Source organism: Pyrenophora tritici-repentis, chromosome 5, assembly GCF_003171515.1.
Source record: "Pyrenophora tritici-repentis strain M4 chromosome 5, whole genome shotgun sequence".
In the NCBI taxonomy this organism is placed as follows: Eukaryota; Fungi; Ascomycota; class Dothideomycetes; order Pleosporales; family Pleosporaceae; genus Pyrenophora; species Pyrenophora tritici-repentis.
In genome coordinates this window covers 1,432,995-1,456,722 of record NC_089394.1, presented here as the reverse complement: position 1 = coordinate 1,456,722, position 23,728 = coordinate 1,432,995, and the positions used below count along the sequence as shown (strand labels likewise).

The window sequence follows — 23,728 nt, the reverse complement described above, 5'->3', positions numbered from 1 at the left end:
GCTATCCTTCTATACTGAGCTAGACCTCGCCTCTTGCAACTCCCCGATTCGATAACCCATCTCTGTAGCGGCTTCTTGATAGATGGCATAAACTCCGCTCGTGGTCTACGCATCGATCAGCCTACAATCTCAATACTCCGTCCTCACAACCCTCCTTACAATGTTACCCAATAATTCCAATTTCTTATTTGCAAAGCTCCGGAAACAGGTTCGAGATCTCCGCAACAATTCTGAGCTGGATAAGATTGCCAGTCAATATCTTAGTGATATGCAAGCAAGCCAGTCCTCAGTATCGAACAACTCAGGAACGACAAGCTATCAAGCGATGAAAAGTGGCGGGCCTGTTCCGAAGATTCTACCTCAAGTCAGTAAAGACAGCGTTGGGAAGAGAGAGCGCGTGTGAGTTCTATTAGCGATCCTGACTAGAAATTAGAGAAACAACGATAAGATACTGTTGGAGTGAGTGAACCGTACGCATAGGGAAGAAGTTGAGGATTGACTCAGGTTCTATTGTAGAAGCTATGGAAAGTTTATGTAGGTGAGTGACCATAAACAGCGCTAGTCTCAGATAGGCATCGTCCCATCACCAAACCGTGACAGATACCATATCCACTGGGACAACATGCTGGCCCTACGACATCCCAGTGTTTCACGCAAAAGTAAGGGCCCCGAAACCTCAGAAATGTGCACCAGAAGTAACGCCGAGGAGGCAAATACCAGGTCGTTCCTTTGCTACTGAGATTAAATGGGGTGGATTGGCGGCTGTGGTATATCTCAGGGTCCCGTTGTCGAGCAAGATTCAACTACCTGAGTCTTCCATGACATTGTGGGCTCTTATTAGCTGGTTGACTGATCGTATCGACGGTCACAATGGCCACGGCGCTACTGAAGAGGAGGCTGCGTTGCACGAGATCTCAGAATGGGCTGCAAATATACATGGTCACCTCGATGCTGGCAACACACAACGACAGATTTTCTTGGTCAGCTTAATTGGAAAGCAGGTAAAGCTAAATTCAGGCGCCTACATGAGGCTAATTGGCATGAGCGGAGACGAGTTCGTGGTACAAGATACAGAGGGCAGGAAGTACATTGTGGAATAGCATGTAGAACTGGAAAGTGTGTAACCACACGCATCTGTGTAACCCTCGTCGGAGGGCGATAGAGGATCAGGGAAGGTGGTCAAATAGATGCGCTTTACTTTTTCAACTCGACCTTAGAGCTACGTCTTGTTAGCATTATGTTGTTTATAAACATGGAGTGGCATTACCTCGCTATTGCGACGCTTTCTATACACGCTGAATTTCTCCTACTGTACCACGTTGAGCTTTTACGTTGGCGTGAGGAATGGATAAGAAATACAAGACAGGTGAGGGGAGTTGCAAAGAGTTTATAGGAAATAATCGAGGCTGAGCATAGGTAGGCTTAAAATAATGCAGCGCCATCTATATGGTGCCTTGCCCGACGTAGACGTCGACGACGATTAAAGGCACATCACCGGCAGATTCTTCTTCGCTAATCCAGCGTGCACTCTCCCTATTACCTACAACACCAAGAGCGTGATGCTTATTAGTACGGCGGAGAATGGCGATGATGTGCCCACATTCACCTCAGCTATGGCGACGACGTCCTCTGTGACCGCCCTCTTCGCATCTTCGTCCTATTTCAGTCCATGAGTAAGAAGGGCCTCATTTAGTTCCTGGCTAGCCTAGAGCAAGTTGATAATTGGGGTGTGCACATTGCTGGTGAGTTCTACGCTGGTGCATCGTCTACGACGTTCTGGTCCAGGAGCTCAAGGCATGTTATGAATTCCTCCTCAACATTCTGCCTTGTGGCGCTTTCAGCCCGTGTGCCATGGGCAAGGGGGATCACGAACTGGACTGACTTCTGGGTGTTGGACACGCGTATCAAAGAACGGGGAAGGTATCAGCAACGCCTATTGAGATTCGACGAAGAGGCAAGTTATGTGGATCAGCGTTACGTCGAAAGGTTCGCTTGCCTGTTTGCCTGCTCGTCTTACTGTCCACTTCTGATGCCTGGCGCAGCCAATAGCTTATTAGGAGTCTCAGCTTCTGGCATGATGACGCGTGCAAATACGGATGCTGCACACTCCGTTTGAGGAAAGGCTCGATTATCACCGAGTAGTAGTAGCGAACGTGAATCTACTACTGTAAAACAGTGCGCATACTCTATGCCAACGCAGAACAGGTTAAGGTAGCATGTAGCCTCTGCTCGCTTCAGGGTCTTCTACCTGTATCTGTCGATAAGGAGTCAATGGGCTCTCATGGCTTAACAATGCGAAGTGACACCTCTGTGGGACGGCATGGAGCCGGTGCCACGCGCAAGAATCGATATACTGAGGCTAGGCTTAACAGCAACCGTGCTGTTATGTCATCTTCAGCTGAGCCTGTAACAACACCTACCCCTACACTGTGCTCGGGCCAAACGGCACCAGGATTCAGCGAGGCTGGAACCCTGCAAGGGTGATGGAGGACTGCCCGTGCAAAACTGAGCGCGTAGAAGCAAACGCCAATACAACATGGTTCAAAGGTTTTTTACAAGTCATGTGGTGATTAATATGACGAAAGCACGGGTAAAGATATGCGATAGATAGAGCAAAGACAGTGACTGTTAGTCACAGATGGGAAGTAATAGAACCTAAAGCCGATAGGTTTCGCGAACAAACGCAGAGGTGCGGCTAGGATGGCCAATCGTAAGCAGGAAACAGTAACATGAATTCCGGACCTCCTGTCTAAATTATCGTTGCTCCACAAGAGTCCTTCACGGCGCTTAAGCATACGCTGTGGGGCCGGCCCTTGCACTTCGCTCAACGATTGCCTTGTTGCCTAATTTCGTTGCCGCACGATTGCGAACAACGGGGGCTTATAAAAGCTAGGCTAGGCCGATATGTATCTTTCCAGACCGTGTTGTTAATTTCGAATCCTTTGCCTATACAATCGTACACTGCTGTTTTTGTGGCCTCTAAAGTTCAGTCTACGCCAACGTCGAGCGAATCCCGAACCTACATCACCCAACTACAATCTAGAAATAATTTCTAGATACAAAGACGTGTCGTTTTCTAAGACAGTGCGGATTAACGATTTTCGGTAAGTGTTGCCAGTTTGAAAGGTCGCCGTCACGTAACATCCAGAAGCCCTACTATGAGACGACTACCATACGTAATTCAGGCGGCTAATGCGCCTCTCTCTTAGATCTCTTGAACGTCACACATATAAAAGCACCTAGAGACGGAACAGAAGGCTACGTTCAGGTGTTCAGTCATGGCCACTGGAAATCCGCTTCAATCGCCATTCGGTAAGGCTCTGGAGAAGCAGAAAGACCAAAAGCTACACTCCTGCCCGTACCCGGACCATAGCGGATGGATATTTCAAAAATTAGAACAGTTACTTAATCATGCAAAAACCAAGCATCGCTCGGACTTTGGAGGTCTGAACACACGGCAATCACGTGCTAAACTTCGGGAAGTGTCGAAAAGGTTTAGGTGAGATAGACCTACTTCAGCATGCATGTGCATGCTAGTCCAGTTTCTAACGACGTTAGAATATCTAATCATTCGTCCGTTGCAACGGCAGGAGATCGATCCGGGTCTGACATCGGAGGTCCCACTTTCGATTCGCAAAAGAAACCTTCATCTCCGCAGCCTCAGTCTTCTGAGCCTCAACAGTCCCAACGCCAATCAGGTGTCATTCCTCCTCCACATAGTGATCCTCGGTATCCCAACTTGATTTTACAGCCTGACAGCAAACCTATCTCAAACGAAGAGCTTTATTCCGAGGTAAAATCGATTTACTGGGGCTTAACGATGGTTGAGGAAAAGTGTAGGAATGTCGACCATGCTCAAGCTGCTGCCGCCGCGCAGGAGGTTGAAGCTAGGACTAATCTTGCTTCCGATCATTGGAACGCTTTGATTGCTCTTCACCGTACTCTATTACACGAGCACCACGATTTCTTTTTAGCCAGTCAGCACCCTTCCTCGTCGCCTGCGTTACGTCGTCTTGCGGGTGAGTACTCGATGCCGGCGCGTATGTGGTGCCATGGCATATACACTTTCTTACAGCTACTTCGAAGACGTCTGCCTGAGAGCATGGATTATATGCTGGCTTTCATCCATCTAGCGTACCAGATGGTAGCGCTTTTATACGAGACGGTTCCCGCATTTGAGGATATGTGGATGGAATGCCTTGGGAACATTGGGTATTACCGCATAACTATCGAGAAAGATGTCTCCGATCGCGACATGTGGATCGGAGTAGCACGCTCCTGGTACGTCAAGGCTGCCGACAAGAACCCCACTGTAGGGCGGTTGTACCATCATCTGGCTATTCTCGCACGACCACGTGTGTTACTCCAGATGTACTACCACTCCCGGTCTTTGGCTTCTGTCAAGCCGTTCCAGAGAGCCCGTGAATCGATGAAGGAACTACTAGATCCAATCGTTAAGAAGGCGCAGCACACTCCCCTAGACGATCTTTCAAAAGAGGAGGTCTTTGTCTTGGCGCATGCCTCCCAGTTTAACCATAGTTCCATCAAGGAAGACTCATTTGGCATCAACAAGCCCACTGCCAAGTTTTCAGCACCTAAGGAAAAATTCTTTGAGAAGTTGGACATATACTCCGGTCACATAACTTCAGAGTGGAAGGACCTAGGGGTCCACGTCGCCGTGGCCAACATAGCGGGATGGTTCTATTATGGAGAGGACAAAAACCTCATTCGACACGCCTTTCTCCAACAGCTGTACCCACCAACTCCGCAACCTACGTGTGAGAACGCTGTAATTGCGGAAGCTCCCTCGGACGAACAGGAAAAGTCAAAGGAAAAAGAAGAAGTCAAAATTCCAGAAACGGCTGAAGCTTGGAAAAAAGAGATTGATAAGATGAAAAGTGATAATTGCCATTACAAGAACGCCAAACTCCTCACCAACGAGACATCCGCCCTCGTTTTCCGCCGTCGCGGCGAGAACGTCCTTCCTCACGTACATGTCATGCTCGCATTCCTTTTCAACGTTGCTTCCAGTAAACACATTTCTTCTCTCATTGCCGACGCTCCCTGGACCGAACTCGTTGCTTTCCTGAATGCGCTCATCAAGACTACGATACGACTTAGTCAGTCAAAAAACGAAAAACAAGACATTAATACGTTGCTGGCTACTGACTTATTCTCCCGCGAGGGCAAGAGGGACGACAAGTTGCCGCTGCCAGAGGACTACCACATCCGAGGCCAGATCTGGGCACAACATTTCCCGGAGAAGTGGTTCGAGAGGAAGCACGATGAAGAGGAGCGGTATCTAGAACTTGCAAGTACAGCAACGAATCGCGTCGAGAGGGTTTTGAGACTAGGATATCGAATTGCAAAGGCAAGTCCTTCCTATTTATTTCTTCTACGCTGGCTCGTCTAACATATGTCTAGTTCGATCGGTGGATAAGCTACGACGAAGCTAAGCACCGTTTTAATACCTTAACCCCAGTCTCTATGGAGATAGGAGTCTCACACTAATTATACTGTTTCGTTTTTTCGGGGAACATGCAACATCTGCCTGCCTAAGAGCGAAGCTGTCTTGTAGAAGGTGGTAGCATTGCAGCATCGGAGGGACATTGCGCTATACTTTACTCGATGCTTGAGTTCTTACGTTTTTGCTTGGCAGCAGTAAGCTTTGAAGCAACCCGCTTGTAACCTGCTAATGTAGGTTACGACTGCGAATTTTGTCAATAGAGAACATTTATAGATTTATCTAGTCTATTAATAGGAAAATATGTCTTCAAGACGTTATAAAAGGTATCTTAGCTTTCGTTAGCTTATGATGCGTGATATTGAGCTCACTAGCCTACCCTATTAACCACTTAAACTTTGACAATAGCAGAGATGCTATGTATACCTAGCTGATTGCACGTGGTGATTCCTATGGGCTCTCTAGATATTCCATAGCCGAGTCTACCGTAGCCTAGGCGGCAGTGTCTGCATCACCTCTCGCATGCGGTGTAGCAGAACGCTCCGCAGCTCTTTTCACACAAGCAGTACCCAGAGAAAAATGCCTTCTGCCTTATCGCAGCGCACTTGATATATCATCCGTAGACGTTGATCTTTCAATTTGGCACGTGAGCAAATCGGCAAGAACAAATGCCGAGCTCGCGCACAGATCACAAAGGCTTTGTCAACCCTTAGGGCCTGTGCGTTGAAGTCGCGTTCGCGTTTACGTCTTCGTATGCTGCAGTACCCGATACTGAGCTTCACGTGTCCTGTTTTGCAATGGCAGCGCAACGTCCTTTCAAAGACGAATCCATCGATGCGCTAATAGAGGCTGCCAAACGTCTTCTCCGGCAACTCGAAAAGTTAAATTAGCAGGACTAATCAATTGCCAGCATTCTCCTGGGCCAATGAAGCTTGCGTGAGGGCAGTAAGCAGAGTCTGCAACAATCAATGGATAGGCAGATTGATTACCAGATTAGGACTGTCACGAACCAGAAAGTGATCTTTTGATGCCTAATCCGGTAATCAATCTGCCCATCGGTTGATTGTTGCAGACTCTGGCAGTAAGCCTCTCAAGATGCTGCAGTAGCGACGGGAATGGGCCGCTTCGTGCACATGAGTCTCGAGTATCATTGGAGGCGGCAGGGATGTTCGATATCTAAGTATGCGGGTAGATTGGGGTTCGTACTGTTGTAGGTTGACCGAGCAACGAGGCCGCTCTCAGGCTAGGAGAGGCGCTGCAATCCATCCTCAGCTGCACAAGGCAGGCACAGCTAAGCGCTGCAGCATCGCGGGCACGGGGCCCAGAAGGCTTCGGAAGAACCTTCTGCCGAGATCCGCTCATCTTGTTGCGCTTAAAGTAGGGAGCACATCGCGAGACCACACTACTTGGCTTGGGACGGTTAAAATTGATGGAGGTGGAGAAAATGTGTGTAAGCTGTTGTATTGTAGCTACATTGTGGAGTGACAATATCTACATGTGAGCGCACAGAGCAGCTGACTAATCAGTGCCTGGCCAATCAGAGCACGGGAGAGGCTGAGTCATCTGTTGGATACCTGTGAAGGCGCTAGGCCCTTGCCGGGCTTCGACAAAAATAGCTTCTATTCAAGAGAGAAGAAGGTTGATATTTTGCTCCGCAACAGGGTTTGTTTGCCTGCATCACTGTTTGAGTACCAGCACCAGCAATACCTTACCCTAGAGGAAGAGACGGGGGTTATGCTGAGTAAGCTTGGCTCTATTAAAGTCCTAATTAACGTCCCTCCCTGAGTGCTGGCACACCCTCCGTGCTGGGACACCCTCCGTGCTGGGACAAATGAGGGGTACTTTGACTTTCAACAGATCGCTTTCCCCGCACACGTTAATAGTGGCTATAATTGCGTATTAACTATGTACTAGGGCTAATCGCAGACGTCACCTGCTCCTTCTATCTGAAAATTACGTTGCTATTACCGCCTCCGTGCAAAAGTTACAAGCAGTCTTCTTTTTGTGTATAACAGTGTCGCTTTGCTACAGCGCTTCTTAGAAGCTCCTCGCGCCGATAATACTTACGAAATAGTACTATTATGTTCTAGGAGCCTTATTACGGCGCAGTAAGTTATATTAAGCCTTGTCGCCGCCGCAACGCCTATGTTCATTCAAGACTGCTCTGGTAATTAGTACCTCGGCTTGCGCTTGGCGGCCTCGCACGTCTGATGTAATCATCGCCGCGTAATCTATTACTAGCGGCAACCAGGACTGTGGCTTAGCTCTAGCAGGCCGCCTACACATGTGAACTCTGACGGTAGGGATGTTATCAAAAAAGATTACCCTTAGTAGGTCCTGTGTCGCGGTGAGTTATCTACGTTATGCTGTAAAGTCTACCTAACGCTTACCGTTAAACCACAATATTAGTGTACGTTGCTAGAGAATTCTAATCAGAACCACACGACCAGAAATAAGCCCTAGACAAGCTATATCCTCGTGCACTGCTGTCGGCCCTAATATTCGATACTCATGCGGAAGCCATAGGAAGCGTTGCTGGTTGCGTAATATCCACTGATCCTGCACTAGGATGTTGGAAGACTGCTTTTGCTGCCAAGAAGGCAACGGTACAATTAAGGGGGACGACAAAGGGATTTCGCCTATATTAGTGTGGAGGACCTGCCCGTCTGGCGAGAAGGCCACCGCCCGAACTACCCTGGAATGGCCCTCTAGCGTGCTGCGACACGTCCCTGTCGCCACCTCCCATAGCCGTACTGTGCTGTCGCTAGACGCCGACGCAACCAGTTGCTCATCTGGCGAGAAGGCCACGGCTGTGACCGAGGAGGAATGGCCTTCCAGCGTGCTGCGACACGTCCCTGTCATCGCCTCCCATAGCCGTACTGTGTTGTCGCTAGATGCCGACGCGACTAGCTGCCCATCTGACGAGAAGGCCACCGCCCTAACTTCCCTAGAATGGCCCTCCAGCGTGCTGCGACACGTCCCTGTCACCGCCTCCCATAGCCGTACTGTCCTGTCGCTAGATGCCGACGCGACCAGCTGCCCGTCTGGCGAGAAGGCCACCGCCCTAACTACCCTGGAATGGCCCTTCAGTGTACTGCGACACGTCCCTGTCGCCGCCTCCCACAGACGTACTGTGTCGTCGCCGGATGCCGACGCAACCAGATGCCCGTCTGGCGAGAAGGCTACCGCCATGACTGGGGAGGAGTGGCCCTCCAGTGTGCTGCAACACGTCCCTGTCGCCGCCTCCCACAGCCGTACTGTGTTGTCGCCGGATGCCGACGCGACCAGATGCCCGTCTGGCGAGAAGGCCACCATTGCGACTGGGGAGGAATGGCCCTCCAGCATGCTGCGACACGCCCCTGTCGCCACCTCCCACAGCCGTACTGTGTTGTCGCCAGATGCCGACGCAACCAGCTCCCCGTCTGGCGAAAAAGCCACCGCCGTGACAAACTTGGAATGGCCCCTAAGCGTGCTGCAACGCGTCCCTGTCGCCGCCTCCCACAGCCGTACTGTCGTGTCTTCAGATGCCGACGCGACCAACTGCCCATCTGGCGAGAAGGCTACCGCTCTGACATAGTAAGAATGGCCCTCTAGAATGCTACGACACGTCCCTGCGGCCGCCTCCCAAAGCCGTACTGTCTTGTCCCAGGATACCGACGCGACCAGTTGCCCGTCTGGCGAGAAGGCCACCGCCCTAACTTCCCTAGAATGGCCCTCCAGCGTGCTGCAACACGTCCCTGTCGCCGCCTCCCACAGCCGTACTGTGTTGTCGCTAGATGCCGACGCGACTAGCTGCCCATCTGGCGAGAAGGCCACCGCCCGAACTACCCTGGAATGGCCCTCTAGCGTGCTGCGACACGTCCCTGTCGCCACCTCCCATAGCCGTACTGTGCTGTCGCTAGACGCCGACGCAACCAGTTGCTCATCTGGCGAGAAGGCCACGGCTGTGACCGAGGAGGAATGGCCTTCCAGCGTGCTGCGACACGTCCCTGTCACCGCCTCCCATAGCCGTACTGTGTTGTCGCTAGATGCCGACGCGACTAGCTGCCCATCTGGCGAGAAGGCCACCGCCCTAACTTCCCTAGAATGGCCCTCCAGCGTGCTGCGACACGTCCCTGTCACCGCCTCCCACAGCCGTATTGTGTTGTCGTCAGATGCCGACGCGACCAGCTGCCCGTCTAGCGAGAAGGCCACCGCGCTGACATCGTCGAAATGGCCCTCCAGTGTGCTGCGACACGTCCCTGTCGCCACCTCCCACAGCCTTACTGTCTTGTCCCTAGATGCCGACGCGACCAGCTCCCCGTCTGGCGAGAAGGCCACCGCTCTGACATAGTCAGAATGGCCCTCCAGTGTGATGCGACACGTCCCTGTCGCCGCCTCCCATAGCCGTACTGTCTTGTCCCAGGATGCCGACGCGACCAGATGCCCGTCTGGCGAGAAGGTCACCGCCGTGACGTAGGAGGAATGGCCCTCCAGCGTGCTGCGACATGCGTCCCAATTTGCTTCCTTTATTGACAGCATTTCAGCCTCTTGTGGCACTTGATCTGCGAAAGTCCGCCATACTAGACTCCTCTCTGGTGCGAAGACAAGTGCGGAGTAATAGACTTGTAGTGGAGCATCTACTAGTATAAACTGGAACCGCAGCACGAATCGCTGAGCGTCGTGAAGGAAGGCTGAAACAAAGCTTGCAGATGGCTGCGTTACACGTCAGCAAAGCACTAAGAATGTATTTTATGAAGATCCTACCGCTGCAAGTGCCTGAAGGCTGTCAAGTAAGTGAGCGCACCGGCTCGACTCTCTCATCAGACTCATGGCTTCGAGCCAATGGAGAAGATGCTTCTGGAGAAAGAGGTGCGTTGTGTCTCCGTCGACGATAGCTTGCTTACTCTGCTCGAGATGAGCAATCCAGTAGCGACACGCATACTGCAGATCAGGTAACAGGCTGCTAGCCACCGTCCCCTCGTCGATCTCGCTCCTAAGCACCCCAGGGCCTGAAAGACCGCACATGTCCTGACGAAGGCCGCTTGGTCCAGACATGAGCTCAAGGCAGCGAGATGCGAGCTTGTTGTGTGTACTTTTCTCGTCCACCCAGAACGGGCTCTTCCCCTGTTTCTGTGGATCGACAAGGAACTCGCGAAAAGACAAGTGCAGTAGCCTGATAGGAACAAGTTCGTCGTTGGGAATACTAAGAACAGAGTGCAAGGCGTCTAGCCGACGTTCGACTTGCTTCTGTGAGACTTGAAGGAGACGCGCAAGGGGGCCGATAGAGAGTGGGCTCTCCAATACGACTATGCTACCTACGAGTCCACGGAAGACCTGCAGCCAATCTTCTTTATCCCTCTCTTCCTGCTCGCCAAGCAATTGGTTTAAGACGGGAAGGTAGGTTCGATCGAGTTGTGAGAAAGCCGCTTTTGGATACTGCAATACCTTATTCAGATACTCTTCAGGGTCGCCTCCTTTTGTGCCAACATATCGACATACAGTAGCAGCATAGATGAATAGCGGCACAGCAAGCTCGACCAGCGCTAGAATCTGTTGTGTTGCCGGCCAGTCTGAGGCCAACCTACGCTCTTTTCGTATCGCACTAAGCTCATGCTCTAGAAAGAGACGTATGTCATGTTCAATCGTGCTCCTTGCGACTTCGTGGAGGATCAGGTCTTGGTATGTGCCGTTCGACATCTCTTCGAAGCCAAGGCGGATGTGGAGCTCGGGCCGGCTAGTTACAACGATCCGTAACGGCACTGGCCGGACGTCCTTTGTCTGGGCAAGCAGCTGAAGGACTGTTCGAATGTCTTGCTCCCGCTCACATTCGTCTAGCGCGTCGATTATAACAACACGTGCCAAAACTGGCGAGCGCGCCTGCTTTATCTCCAAGAGCGGCTGCAAGACCAGCTTCTCAAACTGGTCTTTTAGAGCTCTTTGGGAGATAGCCGAGTCCTTGTTAAGCGCCTTCCTAATGCTAGGTAGCATGCTGGGCTCATGCGCTACTAAGTCTGTAGCCATGGTAGTAAAGAACCGTGAAGCATTGCCGCGCTCACCTTCGCCTTTCTTGAAGAAGAAGCTTGCTCCTAGCTGACCGCGGCTGGCAAACGATTGAGCGACAGTCCGCGCAATAGTAGACTTTCCCGTGCCAGCCATGCCACTCAGCCAGAATATAGGTTTGCCACCCTCATCGTTCGCCCATCGCGTAATCTGCTCTAGCAGCTCGGTGCGGGTGTTCGGCAGGCATCGTGCGTTATGTTCTTCGTTGTGGGAGTTGAAGGCTGCGCCTGTTGCAACAGGGAGTTTAGCAAGATCCAGCTTCTGGTCCATATTGAGCACAAGAAACCTATATGGTCAGTTAGACGCTGCGTCTGCGCACGACAGGCTTAGCTGAAGAGGCTTACGTTTGATCAACTTGGAGCGCCAAAGTGAATGTGTGCTCGTATCCTTCTAAGGTCGAAACAATCTTGTCCACCTGCTTGCTTGTGAACGGCCATTTGAGCGCACGCAAGCCGATCCGACTTATAGTCTTGCGAGTCTTCCCTGGGTCCAGCTTCACCTTCATGTCCTCCAGCTCCCGGAGGCATCGTTTGAGCGAGTCGGACAGGCCATGAGTGGTAGAGAGGCGCTTCTTGTCCTGGCTGTCGACGAGTTGCTTGAGCTTCTCCAGAATGTGCGTGATGTCATCAAATTTTCTCTGCACGCGCTCGATGTCATCCTTCGCGTCCTTGACAGCTATAGAATACTGGTAGCAGATCAAGGTGATCTTGGCGGATATGTCGATTACTGCAACGACGCTTGCTGCACCCGAAAGGCCGTCCATGGTGCGATACCTGGGGTAGGGAGAACATATGCTGGCAGACGGGAAAGCGTAACGTCGCAGGTCGGCGGCCGCTCAGGCTGGTAGGAGTGCTGCGATCTATCATCAGCTGCACAAGGCTGAGAAGGCAGGCATAGCTAAGCGCTGCGGCATCACGGCCGTGGATACCGGTAAAGCTAAGGCTTCGATCCGCTGTCGTCGCGCTATGCAGCTCAGGGTGCCCAGGGCTAGCAAAGCGTCGCTTAGCTACAGGTCTGCGAGCCACAGTAAATTACACTAGAAATGATTACGTGAGACATGCAGGGCCGCTTCTCGCTAGCCGAAGTCTCGAGTGGGGTGGCAATCTTGCGTGAAACTGGGTATTACAGCCAACACAATGCTGGTTATAGCTTACTGCGTGACAGTAGTGCTACTAATACTAGATACAACCCCTCTATGACTGTAGTAGGCAGCAAGACTCCTTGAACAGAAATGCAGCGAAGGAACACTTTTATGCACAAATTGAAGACTGCTTGTAACTTTCGCAAAGCAGCGGCAATAGCAGCGTAATTTTTAGATAGAGTGAATGCAAGGTGTTTATAAGTAGCCCTAATATATAACTGATACAGACTTATAGCCCCTATCAACGTGTGCGAAGAAAGCGATCTATTCAAAGTCAAAGTACCCCGCATTTGTCCCAGCACGGAGGGTGTCCCAGCACCCAGGGAGGGACGTTAGTAGGTAAGGACGATAGACGAGACTATAGAGGTGCCGGGATTAAGCGGACGATAGTGACTGCAGTTAGTTGAAGCTCTGGACTAAGGATACAAGTGTGATGCTCATTTCTATCTATGAGATGAAGATTTATATATATGTGTGCCGTCGCACCACTGTATAAGTACAATACCGTCACACCAATGTTTGACCATATCATATGACTTGGGATCCAACTCGGTTCAGTGTATAAGTGCTGACGGGAGGGCGCTGCTACCTCTGATCATCTGGCCAGCTTCGACCCTCGCTGCATATAGATTAATCCACTCTATATGGTCCAATACCCTTCAAGCTATGAACCATTTACCCTTCCCAAATCCCTACATCAATACTACCCGCATCCCAAATCACGCGTGTGATGTCATTGACCGATGGTTATCCTCATAGGCTACATAAATTGCTCGCCGTTTCGAGCCCGCACAAAGGTCCGCATACATGGTACCCCATCCGTCGCTGAAAGTACCCTCTAGTGTCTCACTGATGGTCCACAACTTAGGCTTATATGCCTTAGCTCTTCTGAAGCTCGGGAATAGCTTCGCGAAAGTTGACCTAGGGGGTGGATACAGAGACGGGGGCAAGAAGAGAGTAATTCCTAGTTCGTTGGTCCCCATTGTCTCAAGCTGGATTCGATGTTGAGACATCAATCGCGCCAGACTCCGGACCCGCGGATAAAGAGTGTTACCTGCTGCTCTAAGACGCGGATTCTCGTCATCTTCAGAGTGTTGGAGGATTTTCTTCACAACGGCTTTGTTCGGTACTGCAAATTGAATGGATTGCTTGGTATGTCGCGTGTAATTGGGATAGCTTGGAATCATGATAGGAGCGTGTGAGGGGAATTGTCACCCATTGTCCGCATTATGAGTCGTTGTGAGTGCGAGTATCCTGTCAGAGTACATGAAACAGGTCTTGAGCAGGTTACTGTCCCACAGTCGAGAAACCGGGAGCCGGTTTCGCAGAGATGTCAACAAGCAAGTCAAGCTGGCTTGATTCTTATCGATTGCAGATCACAGACCATTCTCTGGGACGTGCCACTGTGCACGAGCCTCTATATTGTCTGTGATCTGCAATCGATAAGAATCAAGCCAGCTTGACTTGCTTGTTGACATCTCTGCGGTTTCGTGAGGTTGTGACCAAAGCAAGTAAAGAGGGAAGCGGGTTCCGGGTAACCTGAACGATAAAGACTGAAAGTAATATAAAATGCGCTTGGAGCACTGCATCGCAATGTCAACACAGTGCACTCTCGCCTTTTGCATCAACATCTACTACCAAGCTGTGTTATGCCTAGGATGCTCAAATATACATGGCCGCTTTTGAGCCTGTGTTCAGCGCAGATTATCCCATTTGATCAATTGCTACCTGTTCTCACGAGTCCAGTAGTCCAAGCGAGAGCTGGAGAAGAACTTCACTATCAGTAAGCCTTTTAGTAACAATGTTCATACACAGTCTTATCAAAATGTAAGGTTAAGCAACTTTCGCAATTCAACTTGTCAGGCAACATTGAGCTTCCAAAATGACACCTTCCTACCGTTATCTGTATTCGCGATTCCGAAGAACTGTGCTGGCGACCAGGTGGCGGTACTCCGGATACCCGCAAGTGTGCCGAATGGCCCAGCTGCGCTTGGGTGGTATGTAGAGTAAAGTTACTAGATGAATATCCACTAATGCGCGTAGGGAATGTTCTGGGGTAAACGGTATAGCAGCGGACATCATAGTTATTTCGGGGGGTTCGAGTGACTGGGACCGGTTTGTGGAGGAGAGCGAGGCTGTGCGCGTAGCAATGCAGTGTCGGGCCAATGTGACGCACACTAACAACCAATCGCGTAAAAACCCCAGCGCCTGCGAATAAGCGCGTCTCACACATTGGTGCGGGACAGCTGCCCGTAGCATCCTGGTACTCAATTTAGCGCAGGGCAAATCTTTAATTGGAGCCTGGAAGCGCAGCACACGCGTACCGCATGTCCTAGGGCTAAGTTCCACATTAATTCCATCATCTAGATAAGTAGGTACATGCGCTCTTCTTGAGATAGTTATTAAATTCAATCCATTATCTTACTCTGCGAGAATGAAAACTGAGATTGAGGCTCAAACAGCATCTCGCTATTATGGTTGGCAATGGCAGCGATTTCTGGTTCGTAGGTTTCATCGCTCTTAAGGCATAGACTAACTTAACGATCGAAGCTGTTCACCCGACAACAAACGGTACATGTATCGCAGCAATGGATGCAAGCCCCAGACAATATACAGAGTGAGATTATTGAACGTGTGAACGCGGCATTGGCGTATGAGAAGATTCCTAAGGTCCCAAACGGGGTCATCCATTGGCGTATGGAGACACTCCTAAACCGCCGTACTCGTACAAGCCATAATGAAGTCAGCTAGATCTCATCCGCATGCACTCTGGGTTGTATCTGCTAACGATGATAATAGAGTGGATACGGTAGAGACCAAGAGGAGGATCAAACCACGGCCAGCAGTTAAGGGTGACAAAGACTTGCTAGGTTCCTTCATGTATTCGCTGCTGCACCTAGCTTGAACTGCCATTGTTGATTTTGATCTCTTTTCCATTTATCTGGATTGCTTGCTGGTCTCCGTGATCTTTAGCTGCCCTCCGTGTATAGATACTTGTAAGCCTAGGGCACCTTGCATGGTCACGTGGACTATCCACTAGCCAATCAGCCCACCACTTCATGTATATAAACCTACGTCACAGACCCCTTGGTCATCGGGACACAACACTTCACAATACACATTACATCACACTTTGTCTCCTGCTCCCAACTGCTTACAATACTAGCAAACGTTCCGAAGTTTGGTGGTTAGGGCAGGGATGGAAATGGAGCACACATACCCCAGATCACCGCGAAAAAAAGTTCCAGCGGGCTTAACCATCTTGCCAAGCCTTCATATAGCCGAACGCCGTAAGGCCTCTACTGTAGCTATGATAATCTTCATGAACACTATCACTATCGATCGTGACAGAAAGCTGATTTCTACTGGCGAGCACGCACTCGCACTGCTAAATTACTGCGCTTAATTACAGCCTCTGTGCCCATACTTGTCAACGAGCGAGCCGGCTCGCTCAGCTCGCTCGGCTTGGACGTTTTGACCAAGCCGAATGAGCTGAGCGCGCAGTGCGCGCTTGCAAGCCGAGCGAGCTTAGGGATAGGCGCTCGCTCAGTCAGCTTGCTTAGCTTGGTTGGATGGAGCGGTTAGAAACTTGGGGCTGAAGGACTTGGTGGAGAGGCAATCTCACGATGATTTTTAGGTGTAGTGCGTAAGTTCGAAACCTAGTTATAACCTAAAATACACTCTTTTTTGCTATATTTCTAGCAAATAAGCTACTAAATTTCCGGCTAACGGCCTAGCAACAATATTCTCCTTCTGCGACACTTCACTTACTACTTATCACCCACCACACTCACCTATACTCCACCAACGCGTCTCTATTTGCAGCTATTATCTACCTCGCCGTTGCTATAATGCTAGCAAAAAGAACACGCGTTAATGCTCTAGAAATCGCGACAACTTCGAAGCGCCCTAGAGTCGCAGCGCGTTATCGCGGGACTGCCAGCTAACCTGTGCTAGTCGATACTTAGCCATTCTCACTATCTCCACCTCCTCCACCGCTGTCGCCGCGTCAAGCTCTCGTCGCCGCGCCACAAGCACCAAATTTTGAAGCGACCCTCCGAGAGTCGCGCGCCGAAGAGACGATTATCCCACCACCTAAGGGCAGCGAGCATGCCACTGTTGCAGCTTTAGGAGCAGCTAGCGAGGCTGTCGACGAGGGTTTCGTATAGGTAGAGGACAAATACGACGGCTTTAATTGGAGTCGCTACCTAAAGCACTGCAAGCCGCCTACATTACTTTCGAACCGAGCAAGCTAGGTATACAGCCATGGCTATCGCATCGCCTTGCGCAGCAACGTCGCAAAAGTTACGTGGATCTGCCACTATTGCTATAAGCACAAGTTCACTACTGTTGGCCGTGGCATACATGACGTCTCGCAGTCTCTATCAGCGCCAGCACGTTATCTCGGAGAAGACAAGAAAGGTTATAGCTTGAAGCCTCTAAGTAAGCGCACTACCGTCGCTCCTTAGAAAGAAACTCTCCTCGAACGCGCCCTTTAGAAGGGCTGCTCTTAGGCTGTTACCAACGAGCTTACTAACTTTAATATACAAGAGTTTAGGCTTGCGGCCGTCACCTAGCTCGTCGAAAATAACCTCCCACTCTCACAATTCGAATTATCGTCTTTTCGCAATATAATACAATTAGCTAGCGTAGAGGCAGAACGAGCCTTGTGGGCATCTTATAACAGCGTCTTACGATACGTTATACGCTTGTACAACTACCTGTTACCAAAGGTTATCGTAAGCCTTTTAGAATTAATGAGCAAAGTCTATATAAGCTTTGACGGATAGACGACAAAAGGTGGCAAGCGTGGTTACTTAGGTATCGTCGCCTACTACGTTGATAGCTCTGGCGAGCTCAGGGACTTGCCTATTGCGCTCCTACAACTAACAGGTGCCCACACTAGCGAGGCTATGGCTAAGGTCGTAATAGCAATATTTAAGCAGTTCGAAATTACTGTGGGCAAGCTCGGTTACTTCGTCCTCAATAACGCACATAACAACAACACTACGATTAACACTCTCGCCTTGCAGATAGGCTTTAGCGCTACTAAGCGTCGCCTTCGCTGCGGTCCTTATACGCTTAATCTTATTAGCTAGATGCTACTCTGGGGTGAGGAGAAAGAGTCCTACGATAATGAGGAGACTAAGCGCGTGAACGAAGCTGAGAACATAGCTACTTGGCGAGGCGATGGACCATTAGGAGTGCTTCTCGCGGTTATTAACTACATTAAAACACCACAACAGTACGCTCTTTTTAAGAAGTATTAGAAGCTCGCTATTAGGGACTAGCCTGTTAACGCGCCAACAGAACAGCACAAAATCAAGGAGCCTGTTAAGCTAGTTGTTACTCGCTAGAACTCTTACGTTTCGTGTTTTAAGCGCGCTGTTAAGTTGCAATTAGCGGTTAATAGGTACGCCAACTACTATATTTAGAAGATTGAAACTGAAGACGCGTACGCCCGAAGTCGTAACAACAAGCTACCTGCAGCGCCGGATTGGATGAGGTCTGATAGGATCAATGCCCATAACTGGTAGGTGATTGCTGAGTATATTGATGTGCTTAGGCCACTGAAACAAGCTACAAAACGGCTTAAAGGCCGCGGCAAAAGCGGTGCTTTTAGAGCAATCGCTGAGGTTATTCTAGTATTTAAATACTTACTTAGAGCCTATAAGGACCGCTTGTAAAGCTATAAAGACGTCATTCATAATGAGCATACAGAGTCACCTAAAGACCACCTTGCTATCAACCTTCGCGCTGCCCTAGTTAAAGCCCGCGAGTACTACAATAAGCTCGACCTCTCGCTAGCTTACTATGCTGCTACAATCCTTTATCCTCGCTACAAAAGCTACCTTAACGCAGCGTGGGCGGATAAGCCTAATTAGCTAGAGAGCAGCAACCGCAAGTTTCAACATTTGTGGGCGGAGTACAAAAGCTTACCGAAGCCGCGCTTACGCCCTAAAGTTCGGCACAATAATATAGACGACGCTATTAACAGCTTTATTAAGCTGGTAGGGCTTACGGAGAACGAGGAGGATAAATATAAGGCTTGGAAACGCAGCGAACCGATCGCTAGCGAGGGCGTTGACCCTATAAAATACTAGGTAGGACTCCGCGATCGCTACCCCAGCCTTAGCAAATTTGCTATCGACATGCTATCAATCCCAGGCTCAAGCTGTGAGTGTGAGCGCTTATTCAGCGAGCTGGGTGACCTCCTCGAGCCCCGTCGGCACAGCATTTCTCCGCAACTTCTAGCAGCAATACAGTGCGATCGACGATGGATAAGAGCTGGATTTGGCACTGGTGAGGTGCCTGTAAAGGAGGCTATCAGCGATGAGGAGATGGACGCGAAATACGGTGTACATAAGTGGGATATTAGCTGAGAAACTCAACACCAAGGTTTCTATATAACTTTCCTAATTGGGACTGAGCCCATCAAGCCGAGCGAGCTGACAGCCCTGTTTCAGCCAATCCGAGCGAGCCGAGCGAGCTGCTGGCCTCCGCTCAATTGGCTGAGCAAGCCAATTGGCTGAGCTCGCTCAGCTTGCTCATTGACATCTGTGTCTGTGCCTCACACGCGCACCCACCCTGGTTGCCACGGCGCCTATCTACCGCAAGTGCGCGAGTGCACTTCCACCCTCTGCTAACTTACCATTCACGACAGTTTACAACGCCGGTCCTCCTCAAGTGCGCGCGCACACATCTGCCCTCTGCTACCGTTTACAGTGCCCGTCTACCGTTTACAGTGCCCGTCTACCGTTTACAGTGCCCGTCTACCGTTTACAGTGCCCGTCTACCGTTTACAGTGCCCGTCTACCGTTTACAGTACCTGTCTACCGTTTACAGTGCCCGTCTACCGCAGATTCGCCCGCTTGTAGCAAGCACACTGACTCTACCTACAACGGTTTACAGCGCCGGTCTTCCGTAAGTGCGCATGTCCTCCTGACTACGCTCGTCCATCGCAAGCACACCTTCCCCAACGACTACGATGTGACGCACCCGTACATTATTAACACGATATTTGTGCACTATGCCCTACTATCCTTGATATTCTCGTTACAAGAGGCTATACAAATGGACACAGTGAAACGTGTTGGCAGGGTATATCATTGGCTATTTGACTACTATATGGCTATCTACAGAAGGGCAAGGGCTATCAAGTATCCTACCTGCCACATTGCCTTTACACTCGCTGAATTGACTATTGGCGGGGAGACTGCTACGGAACTGGTACTGGAATTTGCGGACAACGTACCAGTAGCGACATGTGTAATTGTGTGACTGGGGGTGAGGTCTACACTCGGTAGTTCGCATGCGTTAGATGGCTGGGCTTCAATACCTGCCAAAGCATTGTGAAGAAATTGAGCATGCGATCCATGGGGGTTCAGACTAAAGACCATGCCCGCTTGACAATGAGACCGCTTGACCGTCTGAGCGCAGAAGAACCACTTAGGATCTTGATCGACAACCTTGAACTCCACCACAAACTTCCCGCTCGTGTTTGTTGGATTAAACTGGTGAAACCCAGAGTCAAATAATTGGTTACTTCGGCATGGATCCCAGAGTGAACTCTGGGTTAAGGTATGGTTAAGCCCAAGGAAGTTGAAAGCAATGACAGAGCCAATGGTAGCATTCAGGGACGATGGTGAAAAGACAAGCTTTCCTGCTTCGCCAACAGTGACAGTGGTCGTAGGATAGGACACCGATGCGGTTCCTGTAGGATAAGACATGGCTGTGGTTCCTGTAGGCTGTAAGGTATGTGTGGTATTCCAACCCCATAGTGAGGTTGAATTCCATAGCAGATGTGATGTAGGATTGGCGATCTCGGCAGTTGTATGCGATGCGTGTGTTAACGAAGCGCTGAAGGATGTATGCAAAGATGAACTGTTGCTCCATGCCCGCATGGATATCTTGTGGGGTCTTTGGTAAATCTGTGGTCTTTGGTATGCTGGAGTAGAAGCCAGCACAACGGTGCTGACACAGTACCACCAAATGAGTTGAAAGGTAGCCATTGTCTCTACACCCAGCAATCACAGTCTAGGTTTACTGTTAAGTAGTGCATTAGCTCTGCAGATGTCGGAATACTGTAGGTCACTTAGGACTTGAACACGATATTCGGTTTCCTGCTCCTGTAATGGCATTGCCAAGGCGCCTAATCCGGGTTCTGGTCTGCCGTATTTCAGACAACGATAGTTGTACCACTGGGTACGGGATACAGACTCTGGTAGCGCTCTATAAAGGCATCTACTTGTCAGTCATCTTTTTCGCAGAAGCATCATCCATCCACACAATTAAGCAGGACTTAATATCTTTAAACTCAGTACATTACACTCATACAAACTTAGACACCACCATTCTATAACCACCATCATGGCCGCCCAAATTGCCCAACCCTCTCTCCCTATCGGCCAAGACGCTGGGTTCCAGAAAAACACTCAGCCAGCTTGGAAAGGAAAAGAAAAGGCTAAGGCTAAACAGCTACATGCAACAGCAGAAGACGATTCCGACGGGCAGAATGGCCCTGGATTGAGCAGCAGTAGCAACAAAAAGGAACTCATCGCCAATGGAGAAGACGGCGGTGGCGAGATTGAGGAAGTGCAGCGCAGTGACGAGGAACTTGATACAGAGACGGAAGAAGAAGATGATGATCCCTTCGCTTCCTCTGGATCTTCTGATTCCGAAGCTCCTCCCGATGAAGATGAAGCAATTGTTGCAGCTCGCAAACAGGCAAAGCGTGATCGGAAGAAGACTGAGACGGATGAACAACGAAATGCGCGAAGACAGGCGACCAAGGCACGCCGGGAATTACAGGATGAGCGCCAAGTTGCGGAGACCGCCAATGCAGGAATAGTTGGCTACATGGAAGCACGTAAGGAGAGAAAGCCACCATCTGAACGTCCACAAGAAGTCGAAAAGATATGGCGCAGCCTGTATCCGATATTGAAGACTTGGTGGAAGGAGGGCGGGAAGGAAATACCCGAATCGCATATACGTTCCATCGTCGCCGCGCAGTCCAAGATTAAGAAGTACTGCGAAACGCTGATCAATACCCCTGAGCAAGTTGAGGCTACCCACCGTTACCACCGCGAGTGGCCGCTTGAATCAAAGAAGATTCGGTCTGCCAATGTTGGAGTTTCAGATGAGCAGCTTGAGCCTATCTTGACGGAAGCAGAAAGGAATTTTCGGCGAACAATCGGCATGAAGGACTATAGCAAGGATGGCGAGGACACTTTGGCCGATCTTCAACGTAAATACGGGTTTCCATATGAACTACTCCATGGTCAGATTCATGCTATGGGTAAAGAACTCACAACTGTTAAAGAACTCACAAAGGACAAATTCTTGAAGACTAAGATAGAGGACCTCGAGGAAGCGTTACGAAACACGTCTTCTACGAAGCAAGTGCAGAGACTCGAAAAGAAGTTAGCGACTACGAGAAAATTAAGGGAAGAGAACGACAAGAAGACCACTGCATTCCTCCGCGGGGTACTGTTGTTCATGGAGAGCTTGTCTGATCTAGGCATTACCCCAACATCAGTTATATCGAGCACAGCAACGAGGGAATTCAACCTCTTCCTTCAGTCCTCAGACCAACATCAGGAGCTTTATCAGAAGCTATCTCAAGAGCTTGAAAAGCCGACTCTTGAGCAAGTGGAGTCATGGGAACTAGTAGCTAACCCAATATACAAACTCGTGGAGACAATGCGCAATCGGGATGGCATGATTACGGACGAGCAGATAAAGACTGCGAAGGGTCAGATGAGGTTGGTCAAGACACACAATTATAAGTTGCGGCTTATGAACGAGGCGAGCGGATTCCATGCGGACATGAACTCGGTGCCTGTTTCCATACTGAATGACATGATGGATCAGTGGCAAGCTGGTAATTCGGATACCGTGGATGCCAACCTGGAAAAGCTACTGGACCAACTCCGTACTGAAGAGCCTGCTAAGGATGTTTTGAAGTCTTTAGAAACTCGTATCGCTCCCACCAATTCTGCGCGTCTCGAAGCTCCCGCCAATCCTAAGGGCCTTGAAGCTCCTGCCAATCCTAAGGGCCTTGAAGCTCCTGCCAATCCTAAGGGCCTTGAAGCTATTTTACCTAAAACTCCCACCGCTTCTGGTGTTCCTAAAATACCAGATATGGTCGGATCGGGTAACTCTACGCGCTCAGTATCAACACCACCTACCCCTAGCAGGAATTTAATGGAGAAAGACCTACTTGATATGGATATCGATTCAATGTCGCTAGATAACGACCGTATTAAATCCTTTACTTACGATAATGGAGAGACTGAGTTTGGTACGCTGGTAGCAACTCGCGCTTCTCTATCAGAAAATCCACGCTTCCATCGGTTCATTGTCAACGCTGGCGTAGGAGAAGAGAAATGGGAATTCTTCCAGGTTATTAGGGGAAGCGATTTGGGCCCAGGAGGCGCTGAAAGCATGCCCGAAGACAAAGAGATGAAGTTTGATTTGAGAGACAGGAAGAAAAACCTCAAAGCTCACCCTCTATGTGAGGTCGGCCCTTGTGTAGTTATGTCCCGTGCGGAGGGATATGTCTGCCGTGCTCGTACCAAGCCACACCAACCGGACACATACATCAGAGTGACCTATACGGGGCTTGATACTGCAGATTGGTTGAGCAAGACTGAATTTATCCAGCTTGCTGGGAAAAGATATGCGGAGCGGAAGCTAGCCAGTTTAGTTCCAGCTTACTACCAAAGGGAGAAATACTTTGCAGCCTGCAAAGCTCAGAAGCGGCATCCCAAGACGAAGATGCCTCTGACAGCCGAGGATCTGGAGAATTCTCCATGGCTATTCCCAGAAGAAGACAGACTTTCGTACAGTTACGGGGAAGTCGACGAAGAAGTCGACGAAGAAGAGGAAACAGTAAGCAGCCCTCTCGCTACGAATTTTGGAAATGCTTCAATCTCTGAAGCATTTAGCAAGGCTAGAAAGCCCTTACCCGGTTATAATACACATAAAAATGACTTGGACAAGGAAACTGATGAAGAGTTGTAGTCATGGGCGGAAAGTATAGGGCCTTAAAGTGACAAGAAGAGTTAGTTATAGGTGAC

The 23,728-nt window shown here is 50.0% G+C and overlaps 8 protein-coding genes across 8 annotated transcripts; 6 read left to right on the top strand and 2 right to left on the bottom strand.

The window, feature by feature from the left end:
- Positions 1-160: 160 nt before the first annotated feature.
- PtrM4_105250 (uncharacterized protein) lies at positions 161-1,100 on the top strand (the record flags this gene model as incomplete). The annotated part of the gene is made up of 2 exons (XM_066107627.1): positions 161-364; positions 573-1,100. 2 exons carry the CDS (start codon positions 161-163, stop codon positions 1,098-1,100), a joined length of 732 nt encoding a protein of 243 aa, XP_065962076.1.
- A 2,720-nt stretch (positions 1,101-3,820) lies between these two features.
- PtrM4_105240 (EST1-DNA-bind domain containing protein) lies at positions 3,821-5,497 on the top strand (the record flags this gene model as incomplete). The annotated part of the gene is made up of 2 exons (XM_066107626.1): positions 3,821-5,298; positions 5,494-5,497. The coding sequence occupies 2 exons, from the start codon at positions 3,821-3,823 to the stop codon at positions 5,495-5,497; spliced, it is 1,482 nt and encodes a 493-aa protein (XP_065962075.1).
- A 3,031-nt stretch (positions 5,498-8,528) lies between these two features.
- PtrM4_105230 (WD40 repeat protein) lies at positions 8,529-12,269 on the bottom strand (the record flags this gene model as incomplete). The annotated part of the gene is made up of 4 exons (XM_066107625.1): positions 8,529-8,537; positions 8,597-10,159; positions 10,211-11,792; positions 11,851-12,269. 4 exons carry the CDS (start codon positions 12,267-12,269, stop codon positions 8,529-8,531), a joined length of 3,573 nt encoding a protein of 1,190 aa, XP_065962074.1.
- Positions 12,270-13,366: 1,097 nt separating this feature from the next.
- On the bottom strand, positions 13,367-13,630 carry PtrM4_105220 (uncharacterized protein; the record flags this gene model as incomplete). Its single annotated transcript, XM_066107624.1, has 1 exon — positions 13,367-13,630. The coding sequence occupies one exon, from the start codon at positions 13,628-13,630 to the stop codon at positions 13,367-13,369; it is 264 nt and encodes an 87-aa protein (XP_065962073.1).
- Positions 13,631-15,121: 1,491 nt separating this feature from the next.
- On the top strand, positions 15,122-15,497 carry PtrM4_105210 (uncharacterized protein; the record flags this gene model as incomplete). The annotated part of the gene is made up of 3 exons (XM_066107623.1): positions 15,122-15,151; positions 15,198-15,389; positions 15,447-15,497. 3 exons carry the CDS (start codon positions 15,122-15,124, stop codon positions 15,495-15,497), a joined length of 273 nt encoding a protein of 90 aa, XP_065962072.1.
- Positions 15,498-16,913: 1,416 nt separating this feature from the next.
- PtrM4_105200 (uncharacterized protein) lies at positions 16,914-17,746 on the top strand (the record flags this gene model as incomplete). Its single annotated transcript, XM_066107622.1, has 3 exons — positions 16,914-17,069; positions 17,225-17,386; positions 17,438-17,746. The coding sequence occupies 3 exons, from the start codon at positions 16,914-16,916 to the stop codon at positions 17,744-17,746; spliced, it is 627 nt and encodes a 208-aa protein (XP_065962071.1).
- A 1,053-nt stretch (positions 17,747-18,799) lies between these two features.
- PtrM4_105190 (uncharacterized protein) lies at positions 18,800-19,928 on the top strand (the record flags this gene model as incomplete). Its single annotated transcript, XM_066107621.1, has 3 exons — positions 18,800-19,004; positions 19,115-19,264; positions 19,312-19,928. The coding sequence occupies 3 exons, from the start codon at positions 18,800-18,802 to the stop codon at positions 19,926-19,928; spliced, it is 972 nt and encodes a 323-aa protein (XP_065962070.1).
- Positions 19,929-21,017: 1,089 nt separating this feature from the next.
- Positions 21,018-23,672, top strand: PtrM4_105180 (Cwf-Cwc-15 multi-domain protein; the record flags this gene model as incomplete). The annotated part of the gene is made up of 1 exon (XM_001942347.2): positions 21,018-23,672. The coding sequence occupies one exon, from the start codon at positions 21,018-21,020 to the stop codon at positions 23,670-23,672; it is 2,655 nt and encodes an 884-aa protein (XP_001942382.2).
- Between the last annotated feature and the right edge of the window lie 56 nt (positions 23,673-23,728).